The 15,229-nt window shown below is 50.1% G+C and overlaps 1 protein-coding gene across 3 annotated transcripts in view; it reads left to right on the top strand.

Annotated features, from left to right (window-relative positions):
- LOC143144984 (uncharacterized) overlaps positions 1-15,229 on the top strand; it is a 53,703-nt gene that overhangs the window by 37,902 nt on the left and 572 nt on the right. The window contains exons 1-2 of one of the 3 annotated variants that reach the window (XM_076307915.1): positions 9,919-10,435; positions 15,088-15,219. In XM_076307915.1, the coding sequence (XP_076164030.1) occupies positions 10,327-10,435; positions 15,088-15,219 (241 nt within the window). In that variant the 5' untranslated portion in view covers positions 9,919-10,326. Of the gene's footprint in view, positions 1-9,918; positions 10,436-10,472; positions 10,786-15,087; positions 15,220-15,229 lie in introns of those variants that run through there. The other 2 variants (XM_076307913.1, XM_076307916.1) reach the window with 2 other exon arrangements.

Here is a 15,229-nt window from a genome sequence, read left to right as displayed (position 1 = left end):
CACCGACGTTGTTCCGCGTCGTTGTTGCGATCGTAACGAAATAATCGAAATACATCGCTCTCGTCGTCGTTGCGATTCAAACGGTCGCGTAATTACAACGAGTGCTCGCTTTCCTCGTGCGACTCTGCTTCGATACGCTTATCGTATTTTCGAGAAGAGTCTACATTCGTATCGAAAAATGTTTTCGAATTTAAAAGATTTCATCCGTCCGAAGAATTGAAATACTCTCGGGAAATTTGTCCAACCGTTCGAACGGTTCGATTTATCGCGGTTCGTTGAAAAGTTTTGCACGATTTCGGAAACCTTGCAAAAACGCGTTTCAACTGGCGTACATCGTCCGTAGCGATTAAATTGGTGGAAAAGTTGCGACGGTGGTTGAAATTGAATGTCCATCGACAGTCGCAACGGACAGGAAGATCGCGTCGCGGTGGTGGTACGCGGAGGTAGGTACGCGTGCGGTAAAATGAAATACAACGACGAGGCGAGGTTGACGTTTGAACGCGGCTAGCGTACGTACGGTCGACGTCCGTGCCGTAGTTTGATTTATGCAGCTCTAAATGCGATCTCTATTAAATGTGTATCCCGTACATGGGTCCCAGAGCGTGGTAAATCACGAGGGTCCGGTAGGGTGCTCCCGCGGGGCACGATACGAACGCGGTTCCTTTAAGTACGAAATTCGATACGGTATATTGCTCGTGACGAGTTTACAAATAAATTACCACCGTGATTCCACTCGGAGTAACGAGCGATTTTTGGTCGAGTCGCTCGCTCGCTCGCTCGCGAACGAACGAATGGGTTACGCTGTTTCTTCGGGGACAGATCGCTCTCTACGCGAGAACGCGATCGATGGTAGAATTTAGGCTCCCGTGCCACAGCCGCGGAGGCGTACTTGGCTCAACCGTGACGAAATCGATCCGATCGCACGAACATTTTCGTCGAGCAAAGTTTCGTTGATCATCGAACGGTCCGCGTTTCCGTGCAAACGAAAGTACGAACGAAAGTACGAACGAAAGTAAAAGTGTGAACGCGCGCTTTCGAATTTGGAATTTGGCATTTACCCGTGTTACGAACATTTTTCCGCGCGTACCGCGCGCTCGAAAATTGTCCGCAATTTCGTTCCAAGGTTTCCTCGGTGTGCGTAAAAATTTTTCCGGATAAATTTTATCACGGCTTATTTTACAGCAGGCGGTCAAAGGGAGTCGAGCTGCCGGATCAGCGAGAGAAACTCGCCGACGTTTAATCCCACCGTCGGCTCTTTAAGTTAAAAAGTAAGGAGAGGGCCGAGCTTTTCTTTTTTCCGTCTCGATGAATTTCCTACCAAAGAATAAAGGGAAGTTCCACGACATCGCGAAATACGTACTCCCCCGGTTGTAATAATCGATTCGTTTCGCGCGTTTGAAAATCGACGAGATTTCGAGCGCAAGTTTTTCAACGACCGCGACGAATTTACCGACGACGAACACCGTTTCTTTCGTCGTCGGCCGCAATTACGCTCGTTTTGTAATAACTCGATAATTAGAGGCGTGCGAGCGTAACAAGCCGCGAATGCACGGAAGAAAAACACGAGCACTCGAGATGAAAGTAATTTAGTACGTTCTACATTCCGGTATCTCGCATCTACGACCCCCGAAACCACCCTTCTTCTTTTTCTCCCTCGTTCCGTCCGTTTTGCTCGTTCGTGCCGTGCCTCTTGCCAAGAAAGAAACACGCTGCACTGGCTGGAACGTGCGAACGAATCGCAAAATTGCCGTCGAGGCGTTTCCTATAATTTCGATTTATCTAATAACGCTGTCCTTGATCGATCCGGAGGATCGTTGCACAATGTATCTGGAACGATCCGCAGTGTTACGACATTGCCGAAACTGTCGTTTCCGTCGTCGCTGCTTTGCTACGCAGCGTTCCGTGCTTCTCTTTCTAACAACGAATCGCGACGAGAAGAACGAGTCGGTCCACCGAGAGATCGGAATCGCGGGAATCGAGGAGCAAGAGCTCGCTTTCGTTGGAATCTTGGTTGGTTCGTTCGTTCGTTCGTTCGTTCCTTCGTTTGTTCGTTCGTTCGTTCGTTCGTTCGTTCGTTCGTTCGTACGAGGGTGTCAAGGGGTAAGGAGAGTTTTCGAGGGCCGAATCGGTTGGAGCAGCGTCGCGTCGAGCCGTTGACGAGTCACCCGGAGAACGAACGAACGAACGAACAAACAGAGAAGAGAAGAGAAGAGAAGAGAAGAGAGAGAGAGAGAGCAAGAGAGAGAGTAGGGGGAGACGAGAAAGGGTAGAAAGAAAGAGAAGGTTCTCGCGCGATAGCCCTAACACGAACGCACGAGACCTCGGGGAAATCCTAATATTTTAACCACTGGCGAGGAATGAAAGGACCCGGGTGAGCATGAAAAGGGAAAAAGGGGTGCGCGAATCATCCCTGCGTACCCTTAAACCCTACTGGATGGGGTGGAACCTGCAAGGTGGGTGGAACCGTATACCCGTTGCGGTACCCCGAGGGAAGTACTTGCAATTAACGCGGTAAGACTCGGCTCTCGCATGGGGTAGTACACCCTTCTTAGTGCACCCTTCGTCCCTGCTCGTTCCCTCTTCGTTCTTCCATCGATCCCCTGTCACCGTCTTTGTATACTTTTCTCCTCTCGGTTCGGTCTCGCCGTCTGTTCTCCTGGTGGCGGTTTCTCGGTGACGGTCTCTGTCGGATCGTCCCCTGCGAGTCCTGCGAGCCCTTGGAGCGCTCGTAGGGGACGCCGCACCGCGCCGGAATGACCGTGTTCGGTTATTCGTCGGGGATACGCGTAATCGACGCGCACGCGTGTTCCCGCTCTCGCGAAAATGAACGCGCGTTAGGCTTTGCGTAGTTATCCGGCCGCGGTACGCTTCCGCCTCTTCTTCGGCGCAACTTCCACCTACCACTCGATGCGGTAAATCGAGCAAGATCCGTACTCGTACGTGGCTCCGGGATTTCGTTGATACGATGTACCGGGTGTGTTCGGCGTCGAGGAGACCCGAATCCGACCTAGCGCCCCTACGATCGTTCACCGTTCGATACTACTAGGGGGGCTACAGATTTCAAGATTCTAGAGCGCGATGGAAAACAAATGGGCAATAAATTTTGTCTCGGAAGCGAAATGCGGTAAAACCTCGCAGCAACGATAAATCGAAGTAACGATCGTCCAATGTCGATTTCGTTAGTTTTCCAACGCAACGCAAACATCTTTCGACTATTGTACGCGAAACGTTGGCCCGGGACGATTGATTTTCCGTTTACGGACAACGCGTTACGGATCGACAGCTTCGGGGACCGCGAAAGGCCAACGCGGTTGCTGTTTTTATTGCGTACGAAGAGAGATCGATCGAGAAATTTGCCCGAAAGAATCGCGGGATATAAGTGATCGTCGCGCGTAGAAAATATAGTAAGTAGGCGATCGGTGGGCTCGAGAAGCTCTCGAATCGACACCGAATGCCGTTCAGAGGAATCGTGCAACGGTCACGTTCGCTTTGACGCGACACACCGAAGACGTCAAATCGAGCGCAAGGTTTCGAAGCTCTTGTTCCGCGATCGGAGTGGTCAAGAAGGAAAACCGTAACCGACTTTCCTCTCTCCTTTCTCGAAAATTCCTGAATCGGGTCCGAGGATTTTTATCGACGAACCGTTCGTTGATCTCGCGATCGTCGGTAGAACGGTAGCGCGAAAGTGGCGGGTGAACGCAGAGGGAGAGCGGAATACTTGGTCACCGGGGTGTCCATTGTGCTCGACCGAACGCGCATTCCTGTAAAATCCGCTGGACACGGTTCTACCGATCGTCCAGTTGCTTCGATCGAGGGAGAACTTTTTCACAGAATTACCTCTGACGTTACTCCACTGACCCATTAACCGAGTCCTTGCGAACGGAATCGAACGCCTGGAAGGAACTTGAACGGCTTCTACGTCGATCGGGAAGTCGGCACCGAGAAATACGAGATGCGTACGAACGCTCGCCGAACGAATATCCTTGCAATTGAAACGTACCAAAGTACGCGAAAAATGTCCATTTTACGAGTAGGACACAAAGGAAAACATTGCAACGCGTTCCCGGCGACAAATCGGTCGATTATCAATTCGGAAAACGATCGGCTGGCAATCGGCAGCGATCGATGAAGCCGCACGGCAATTGTTCCGTGTTCCTCCGGCCTATCCGTTCTCGTTGTTTCCGTTCGAAAGGATCGAGACCTTGGTTCCGCGAGTATCGACGAATTTCTTTTAATTAGCATCCGTCGTGGAGGTTCGAGCGGGCAGATTCTATCGCGATTCGTGGCTGTGATCCGTGAAACGCCGCGTCGTCTCTTGAATGAAGTTTGACGGCTGTCGAGCGGTTTTCGCAAATACCACCGTCGCCGGTTCGTTGCTCACCCGACTCGCGCGCGATTCGTAATTCGCGGCTCGACTCGGAAAGTAGTCCGATTGCTCGCTGCCGAATCGTCGGAATCGATGTCGGGACATTTTATCGGGTCGTGCCACGAGTAATGCGGCTTTTCAAAGCCTGTGCGACGAAACGGTAAAACTCGCGAACTTACCTTTGTATTTCGTTCGTCGGTCACGACAAATATCCCGGTCTCGCGAAGCGGGACCGAGTCCCGAAGCACTTTCGGTGCATCCTGTGTAGCTACCTTCCGCGAATTCCCAAGTTCTTGGCCACGTTTTTCAGCCACGTACGTACTTTTTACTCGTTCTCGGAGTACGGGATAACTTTGTCGAAACGGAGGTCGATAGAGGCGAGACACGTTCCGTATTCCGTTCCACCGATCGAAAGAACGGGGAAAGTTCGTCCAAGGTGCAAGGAGAAGAAGAACAGGCCGGTGGATCGCTCGATCGTAACTCGAGCCCGGTCTTCCGTAACCGACGGATTCCTTCGGCCCGAGATTAATATTCCAAATGGCTTTCGTGATACGAACGTCGAAGACGCCGACGTCGATGTCCCGTGTTTACGATTAACCAAACGAAACGACCTCGAGCTCGCGAGGATCGCGAAACGGTATCTTCGCGATTCTTCGAGCAGTTACGACTTTTGGTGGAAACACCACGATTTCAAACGTTACCCTTTACGTCGCTTCGGAACACGAGGAAATCGCTAGGATATTTTTACAACCGGACCGCTATCTCGTCTTCGAGATCTCGATCGGATCGTTCGTACCGGTTTCGTTATCGAATAAATCACCCTGCTCGGAAGAAAGGGTAAACAACGATACGAAGCGGTAATCGTTCGCGCGAGGGACACGCTCGACGCGGTCGGATGCACTGCTCGTTTCAACGTCCGTCGTCGTTGTTCCCGTTCGATTTCTCGATGGCGCGTAGACGCGTATCGTGCGCGATCGTTGGTTCTTCCGTTGCTTCCCCGCTGCACCTCGATCGTTCGTTAATAGGAAAGATAGCGAGCAGCGGAGCTAAGAATCGGAACAAGCGTGAAAACGGTCCGGTGACTAGGACCGTACCGCGTATTTCTCGAATGTTTCTTCGTCTCGTTCGTCTCGGGAATGTATCGCGTTTCGAGGGTTCGTTGGAGAATCATCGCCGATAAAGGTCGAACCGCTGTCTCGCCACGCGGCAAATCGATCTTATCGACCCTCGTATCTGGCCCGCTTCCGCTTCGTCTCGACTCACCGCGCCTCGTTACGCGTACACGCGCGCAAATGGAAATCTACGAGCATTCGCGAGCGATCCGGATCCGTTCGGTTTGGTTCAGTTTTGTAACGAATTTCGTCTCGAATCGCGTTCCCGTAACTTTGATTTATCGTCGGGGAGTTGCGCAACGCACCGCACGGTGCGAAAAATATACACTCGCGATAGCGGTGGACGCTATAGCCGCGCAGGAACGTCGACAGCCGAGTCGAAATTCTTCTTCCGTCCGTGTACTCCGAGCGAAACTCGTCGTTCGCGTTTAGCGCGGGGACACGAGCGAAACGAAGCTAGAAAAGCGTTTACATACTTGTTTCGGGGAGTTGGTGGAGGTCCAACGTGGACGGTTCATCGGAGATCGCGATCCACGCAACGCGTACAACCGCAACGATCTCTTCGCGGTATTTGTCGTACGATCGAAATTCCATCGATTATCGAGTAAAGCTTCGCAGCTCGATCGAGATTCGGTAAATGGGTCGACGTTTGACGGTAAACAACTCTAGCGGCGCGAACGGCTAAGGGCGTTTCCGTGAGATCGTTAAGGAAAACAAGCGAGCCTCTCTAGAAGCGGCAATGCTGTGACCGGCTGGTTCACCGAGCTCCCGTAGGTGCTGATAACGCACGCTAAGAGAATCTTCCGAGCGTCAACGGGGTTGATAACGGACCGCGAGGTTAACAAGAGGCTCCGTATTAATTCGAACGAGCTCCGCTTTCGTCAAAGGAGAGCGGAGACGATGCAAGGGGAGAGCTCGTACAGATACGGGAGCACATTTTACGAACGTGGAGACAATTTCTAGGATTCGCGAACCTCGAGAGGTTGTTCGAAATATTGCAACTCTTGTTATCGTTGCTTCTCGATAGGAGAAACTTGCAACGATTAAACGCTCGACGGATCGTTCGTCTCGTTTCGAGAAAAGAAAATAAGATTATTTTTGTCGGTTGGCTCGAAAGGAAACGGCTCGCGATCGGTAAAGATTCGATGAACGGTAGTTGGCGCGACCGCGTTTGCCGAGTCGGTATCCTCTTGTTTTCTCGGAAACGGTGCGTACGCGGGGGCGTGAAAACGTACACAGATACGAGTATCGTTTCTTTAAAATTGAAGAGCCCGTACGTTTGGTCCTATTTCGGTGTAGCCACGCCCTTTAAAAGAGCGCGTGACGTCACGGTTTTACAGACCATTTGCCCGCTCGTTCGGAACGTTCCTGTCGCGTACACTCTGCCGATCGGTCGGTGACATCCCTGCGAGGGAGCGGGGGCGAGGGTGGACGGAATAATTTCGGCTCGTGTGTCTCGACCGATAGGAGAACGGAGGCTGACACGGCGGAACTGCTAGATTATACGTGGCAAGAGTCGGATGCGTCGTCTTCGTTCTTGCGCTCTCGACGAGTCCGAGGCATCGTCGTTGTAATTTTCGGTTCGCGCTCGAGTCAACGGGACCGACGGACCGAACGTCGTATCGAACGTACGACGAAATTAGCGATTTCCCCTTGAAAATTCTGGAAATGTTCGACCATCGAATCGAAAGAGCGACACAATTTCTACCTCTTCCCGCTCGTCGAATCGTTTCGCGTTTCGCGAAGAAGGAAATTTTTCGAATCGCGGATTCTCGATAAATCGCGGAGAGTACGCTCGGAGAAACTTTAATATTTCAAGACCACCGAACGAATCTTTCGAGTATTTTCAAACTCTTTGTACGTACGAATAACGTGGCAGGCAATTCGAACGATTGTACGGCCAAGTTGCGTGGAAGTTTGCAGCGCGGAGAATACGGACTACTCGTCGCTGGTCGACGGCATTGTTCCACGCGAGTATTGTTCCGTGCAATTTTCCTTCGACTTTCGAATAAAGTACTCGCGAAGTAGCTCGGCCTGGCGTGGCGAATAATGCGCTGCGAGCGAGAAGTCGCGGAGAAAAACACCGATGATAAATGTTGGTAAACTTTCCGCAGCTCCAGGGGATTCGGAACGTTTGCGATCAGACCGCGCGTCCGACGTTTACCTCGCTTTTCCACGTATCGGCCTAATGGGGTATTTGCGTCCGTCGCGCGATTCAATTTCCACCGAATACGAATAAGATTCCTTCCAAGTTGCTCGAGTTTCTCGAGTCGTTCGTCAACGGAGCGCACCTACCCCCTGCGTAACCAGCGAAAATACCCTCCGAAGTATTTTCATCGCGATCTTACGTATAAATTTATTTCCTTGGGGATTTTTTCGAAAAACGCGCGGACAGTGGGCTTTTATTTTTACGCGCGAGAAGACCTATGGACCCTATCGCAACACCCGATACGTAAGAATAACCCGGTACGTGGAAACGATCGCGTCGAGGAGATCCCGAGCGCGAGAAGAATGCACGCGCGTACCCGAGACGCGTTCGGAGCCGTCGAAAAGGTTTTTGCCTCGGTGAACCGAGAACGGACCGAAAGGACGACGGGTAATTAACGCGAGGAAATAGGAAAGAGAGAGAAGAAAGAGGTCGACGGTTCTCCATTGCGGTGTTTCGCGGTTACGAGGGGGTGAAAGAGACCAGGACGAATCTTCGAATCGGCTATCGCGACCCTCCTTCCTACGATTACCGTTCGATGCTTCCAATCGAAGGATCGAGGCTGCGACGCCACGAAGATAACCTTTCCGATATCTTGCTTAACTTTTTCGTTCTTGTTACATAGATCGCGTATCGAGTTTAGAACCGAGCATTGTCCGTTACGCTCCGAGAGAACGTATAATTTTTCCACGTATAGACGAGCAGAACGCACCGTTCCGATCTTCGACGCAAGTACCGTTGCGGATCGCCACCTTCGAACGATCGTTTCTCACGATTCTACGAATCCTCGACGCCTCGGTCCCAAAGACGTTCGAGGTTGGGCCGACCGATCGAAGTAAGGTTTGTTCGTTCGTTGGCCCGAAACACGAACCGTCCGTAAAGTTACCAGCTTTAACCACGTGTCCGCGTACGAAAGCATCCGGTCGATCTTCGACGATCGAGAAGACACGAGGAGAAAGGAGAGGAAACGGGAAGTCGCGTTCGGCACCGGATTCCGCGAGTTTCTCGTCGCGCGTACAGTGAACACGGAGAGCCGAATGGAAGCCCACGGTCGTTCGTTCCTCCTTCGATCTCCGAATCCTTTCACTTTTTAACCCAGTTTCCATTCTTAGGGCCGACGGCCCGTTCCTCTCGCACCCGCCCCGACTACCGAACCAACCGTAATTAACGCTACACCGTCGAGTGTAGCTCCTTTCTTTTCGCGGGAAAAGGTATCGCGGTACCTTTCGCACCGACCGCTCGCGACATTTTTGGCGATCTATCGCTGCGTACCGAATGTCCCCTCACCGAACCAAATTATGGTTCGTACGTTTTCGGAAAGGACGCACCGCGACGATCGTTCGAGCCGAGGAGCCGAGTTCCGGCCGATTACCAACGAAACCGAACGAAAAGAAAGAAAGTGGTGCGCGTTGAAGGCGCGAAATGGCAGACACGGCTGGATTTTTCCGTGCGCGACACGAGTGCGTCGAGGTTCGCATTGGTCGTGTTTCGTGGTCGTTAGCCAGGAATCCGCGAGGCGGATCGCGAACTGACGAACACGAGGAATGATTAATATAAATCCTTGACGCTCCTTCGCGATTCTTCGAGCACGCCTTCGTTCTCGCTCGGCTACCTGTCTCCTCCGCCTCGTCGGTGTGCCGTGGGCGTGTCTTCGTGTTGGTTCACGTGATTCATCTTATAGTTTCTTCTCTTCTTTTCTTTTTGTAAAAAAAAAAAAACCGTGCAACTTTTTCGGAAAGATATTGGATTCGCGGATCACAGTCGATTTCGTAACGTATCGAGCAGGCGAGTGCAAAGACTCTCCGTTGGATCCGTAGCAGAATCTACGAAACCTTTACACTGCGTACATGCGTCGTCTCGCGCTCGACGATCGTATTTATTTATTTATTTATCGATAAGAGAAATGAAATTAGAAACGTTAACGAAAAGCTTGTTTCACTTGCCACGGTTATTCGTCCGATTTCGAATAGAAACAGCAGATACGTGTAGCGAAACGGTGTCGGCGTTAAGTTTGCTTTCACCGGTAGCGCGCCATTGGTATTTAGCGTTCTTGAGCATCGTAATTCGGAACTTGACCGGTCGATCCGTTTCGCAATCTCCGTTTCCTAAATGTTGGTCAATATCGTTGGATAACGCGAAACGTTACGAGCGTTGGCATCGTCGTCGCGCGATCGAAAGCGAAATCGTTTCTTCCCTCTGTATAGGCGATATTGTTCGAAATTCGAGTCCGATCGAGGGTAAACGCGAGACAAAAGCACCCTGTTCGGCGAAACGTTTCGATGTCGCGAGCCAGCCGACCGCACCGGGTGGGAACGCGCACCGTTTCTTCGGAAGCTCGCGACATCGCGACATAGCGAGATTGGAAATCGCTGGGAGGAAGGCCGAGCACGGAAGTAACTCGTTTACACGGGTAAGTTCTCGTTCGTTCTCGCGTTCGTAGGACCTCGGCTCTCCGTCCACGAAACTGCACTGGAAATCCGAAGCTTCGCGCCGCCAGGGAGCGGCAATTCTGTTGTTTATCCGCAGCTTTCCCCACTCGTGGCAAGTGTTTTCACCTCTTTGGTCTTTGCTCGGCGTAGTGCCGGTCGAAACATCGCCAAGACGAGCAACGTCGCGACTTTGTTCCCACCGATCGGTCCGTCATGCCGCGAGTTTCGAAGATCTTGTTCGTTCTTTTCCTCGCGGCGATCGCGATCGCGCGCGCGAAACCGACGATATACAAGAGGAACCAGGACAACGTGTTCGAGCCAGGTGAGCGCCTAGTTTCTTTCTCTTCTTCGAGGACACGCGCGGTAACCGGAGTTTTCGAAAAACGACCATTTTCCAATCTCGAGGAACGTCGAAACGCGTACCATTCGTCTCGGCTGAAGTGTACGCGCGTCGATGAGTTTCACGGACAGATCGTGCGGTCCGATCGGACGCTCTAGATCGCGACGACTGGTAACGACCGTTGGTCCGGAGGAGCTCGCACGGCTTGGATTTCAACTACGCTTTGCGTCGATTAAACAAGATAAGAAGAAATTGTACGTCGATTGCGACCAGCATTCTTCCATCGAAGCGAGTCGGTGCGCGTACGGAGCTGCCGGGAAACAAGTTTTCGGGTAACAATCGGGCTCTTTTGTCTCGAGTAAATGCGTGTTCACGGTAATTTACGCTTTTATCGCGCGTATGCGAAAGCCTCGTTAACGATTTTACGTAAACCCGCGGCGTTTAACGTCCGTTCGGGCTTCGGTTTGTCACGTTTGCGCGCGGATTGGACGATATCTTTCCCTTGTAGTGTGAAACCTTCCGTGAAAGATCCTCCGTTTCTACGGTTTTTCCCGCGTAGCTACGTTGCGTACGAAGGCGCGCCAACTAGGTAAATGCGTATCTCGCGCAGAACTCGAGCCTTTCGAGCCGTGAACGACGACCAAGATATCTCTTCGATAATTTTATAGGATTACGCGCGTTCTTTTCTATTCCGATGCAACCTTGTACCGATAAGTCGCGAATCGAACTCGGCCGTCCGTTTTCGTCGCAAACGACCTTGCTTCGCCGCGAAACTCTGACCAATTTTCGTAACGAGGCTCTCGTATCGCGAAAACGTTCGTTGATTTTCCACGGACGAACTTTCGAACGGACGAAGAGCGGAGGATAACGAGCCGGTCGGGGCGGTTATTAAAAAATCGAAAGTCTCCTCGGTTTCTCTTTCTCCGGTCTCAACGGAGATCGAGGTCTTGGTCGCGGAAAAACTTTCACCTTAATTGTTGCCGCGGCTAACTGCCACGGGAGATGCGCTCTCCTCGTCTCTTCTTCGTTGTCGGGGAACCTCTCGAGAGAGGAAACTCCAATGTTTTCCAAGACGGGAAGAAACAGAGTTCGACCGTAGCGGTTTCTCAAATTGTATTCGAGCGTTTCCCGATACGGTAGGAAGTAGCGTTCTTCCTAGCATTTTCTCGGATAGAAATAAATCGGCCGTTACTCGCCCTCGTCGAGCATCGAAGACACCTCGAAATCTAATCGCATCGTCGCAATTCCTTCGGTTGTTTTTCCACGGTGCGGTTACGAACAGCAGACGGAACGGTGTTCTATTTATATAGATGTATACCGATCGTCGAGTTTTATAGCGCGCTCTGGGCATCGCGTAACACTGCGCGTACGTACACCGCCTCGGATACGAACGAACTATACCTTACGACGCAATTGTCGATGACCATCCCGTCTGGTACACCGAGCTTTGTTTATTTTATCGGTCTGGACTAAGGACGAACGGAAAGTCGACCGATATCGGATAGTCGTCCGATGAAATATCTTGGAAATGGTTGCGCGTATAATCCAATTGGAGCGGGTCGAGGAAATTCGATTGCTCTTTAATTATCGTCTTTCGACGAGGACAGAGGAGGAGAGAGGAGGAGAAGGAGGAGGAAGAGGAGGATCTCTGGCGCGTAAATTCGCACGATCGAAGGCACCGGAATGATATGGAATATCGATGGATCGTTTGAAAAATTGGAGGGGGCGGATGCGATCGCGGTTGACCAAATAAAGCGCGATCTCGAAAAGTCCAAATTTCCTTGAGGCGAGGTTCGACAGGTGGGAATAACGGGAGGATGACGTCAGTTCGCGTCCCGCGTGGGCTTCGATTATAGCGAGGCCGTGATCTCCGGTAGATCGTATTCTCGATGCAGCAACTCCTAGACGTACCGATAAACACGCGTATTTACCTCCTATCCGCTCGGTTCTAGTTTCCCAGGGCAAACGCGCTCTCGTATCCGTTCGATCTCGTTTGCGCAAAAAAGATCCAAGAATGTTCGAACGACCCTACGAATTTTTATCCACGCCGTGACTATGATTGCGACGGTAGAGAAAAGAATGGATCGTTTCTCGAATTTACTCGGGTATCGAAGCCGATATCGGGATCCGTGTTTCTCTTATTAAAATCTCAATGGAGATTTTCTATTCGGAGGATATTTAGAGGGCACGGTAGGAACAACGATGGTCCGCGGAAGTACACCGATCGCCGACGATACGTCGAAAGGACGCGCTCAACGATGGCGTTTTACATTCGGAAGCCTCGACCGTTAAAATTACCATCTAGTTACCAGGGCTGTTACGAAAATTGAGTTATCGGGTCGTTATTAACGTCGAGTTACTGGGTCATTAGCGGTATCGAGTTATTATCGGCTTCTTAATAACACCGAGACGTTCCACTATCGACAACGTAGACTCGCGCGTCCACGGTGAACGCGGAATTAAAATTCCAACGAAAAATCGAAACTCGAGTTCCAGATGTATCCAAGGTAGCTTGCATTCGGGGTAGCTCTGTTTTCGTTGTCTATTCAGTCGCGTACGGTACGAAGAATACTCCGTAACACTTTGCGCGAAAATTCCGAAAATTGACCAAGTTTTGATTAAAATCGAAAGATGCGGTTACATGTATCTTCGAGCGACCTACAATGTATCTCTTCCGAGTGGTTCTTCTCGAATAAATTCTTGAAAAACTCCTTCTCTTCACGGCGAAGAAAACTCTCTTAACGAAAATTTACCATTATTCGCAACTCGATCCAGTTGTTTCGCCGATATCTTTATTTTTGGGAACAACGTGTTGCGATTCGTTCCTCGTAATTTTCCACTCGAGGAGACGAAGATTAATACACCCGCGCAGTTAGGTGTACTCGACTCTGATCTCTCGTCCGATCAGCAGTATTCAGAATCCGGAAAAGCGAATCCGTAAGTGATCCCGAATACCTAGGTAAAAGCGACCGAGAACGGCACAGCGGAATCTTTGCGGGCCGCCCTTGACTGCAGTTCTAAAGCCGAAGAGGAGGGAGCATGGAAAACACGAGAAAACGAGAGACCGGTGATTGCACCAAAGTGTGTTGTTGCACAAAGTGCAATCGCGTCACGCGAGTATGCGATTCGAAAGGATTTACCTACGCTGTGCCACGATACGGGAACGTCACGGACATCCAAAAGATAATCGTGTCCTCTGGCTATCCAGCGACGCGTAAAAATCGGTTCAATCGGTAGAAAAGAATCGTTGCTCGTACATCGTTAGACTTTCGCGTCTAACGTTCAAAGAACGAAATTAACTTTCAATGTTTGTAGCTGGAAAGTGTTCGATATTTTACACGATACGCTCTGTTGATTTCCAACGAATCCAAAAAGTCGAAAAATCAAACGAGTGGAACTCTCGATTCCGTTTAACGCGAAAAGATCGCTCGAGAAGTCCACTTTGTTCAGCCGTGACTATTGATAAAAAAAAAAAAAAAAAGAAAAAGAAACTACAAGAGCGCCGGCGAGAATTTGTTTCGCGGGTAACTAAAATCGGGCTTCGAGCTGTATCGGTTCTCCGATTTATCTCCAGGTATGATAATTAACCCGAGTATATACCGACTCGATACAGTCGAGAGTGACATTCCAGCTGACGGAATAGTTGCACGAACGAAAACCTCTCGATACGTTTACGATACACGTGCCTCGACCTTTCGAATCTCTATCGCCGATTATTCGATTACCATAACTTTTCCACGGAGTATATATTTTATTCGTCGTTTACGAGCTTCTTTCTCGTTTTACATTCCCGACGATATTACGCAAGCACTTTATCGCTTGCTTTATCACCCGATAAAATTGATCAAATTGCAAACCGATTGTGTACGCGTGTTAAACTTACCGACACAGGATGTCGTTCTTTCTAACGTTTTCGAAACAAAATTGAAATTAAAATTATTCTTCAACGTGCAAAAAAGCACGACAAAATTTACCTTTCCGTCGAAAAGTATTTCTATCCACTCGTCTCTGTTAGTTTTTGTACGCATTTCTATCCGACGATCGATATCTGCGAAAGAAATTCTAATTGTTGTAAGCGCGCAAATATTTGATCGTTGAAACGTTGCAACGCGACGACGAACTGTAGCTGCAAAATCGTTGAATCGATACCTGAGAAATCACAACGATCGTTCATCTCGGATTTAATCGAAATTTCGCACCGGTAACGAGACGAGAATCGTTCGATGTAACACAGATTTTCACGAGAAGACTGCTACGCGACCCGATTTTCATTCGATTGCCAACAATCCATCGAGAGCCAATAATTAAACAACCGGCCAACGTCGACAGCCGCCTTGTGCAATGAATCGATATTCGATCGAGAGTGATAAGCAAATATTCCCTATTGGGTATGGCACGGGTGAACGTTTGATAGATCGTGATATCGTCTCGCTTCGAATCGTTTCTACTTTCGCTGTTACGTACGAATGCGAATGTGTGACCGCGCCCGCGCAAACATCGTACACGGTCTATTCCCGTCGAATCAAAATATCTTTACAGAAATACGTAATTTTATCTCGCGTTAAACTTTCTGTAACGTTCGCGGTATTTTATCGAAATTGTATCTCACAAAATATTTCTTTTCCTTTTCCCAGTGATGGTGCCAGTCTCGTCCACGGTAATTCCTCTTCCCGTGTACAAAGGGGAGTATGGTTTGAGAGTTGCATCGAAAGATAAAAAGTCTCAGTCGTCGTTCAAGCCGGAGGGCGGAGTGAAATTGATAACGAGTGAGTGAAG

The sequence above is a fragment of the Ptiloglossa arizonensis genome, chromosome 3 (genome assembly GCF_051014685.1).
Source record: "Ptiloglossa arizonensis isolate GNS036 chromosome 3, iyPtiAriz1_principal, whole genome shotgun sequence".
Classification (NCBI taxonomy): Eukaryota; Metazoa; Arthropoda; class Insecta; order Hymenoptera; family Colletidae; genus Ptiloglossa; species Ptiloglossa arizonensis.
The sequence above is the reverse complement of the archived record's forward strand: the minus strand, read 5'-3'. Positions and strand labels throughout refer to the sequence as shown.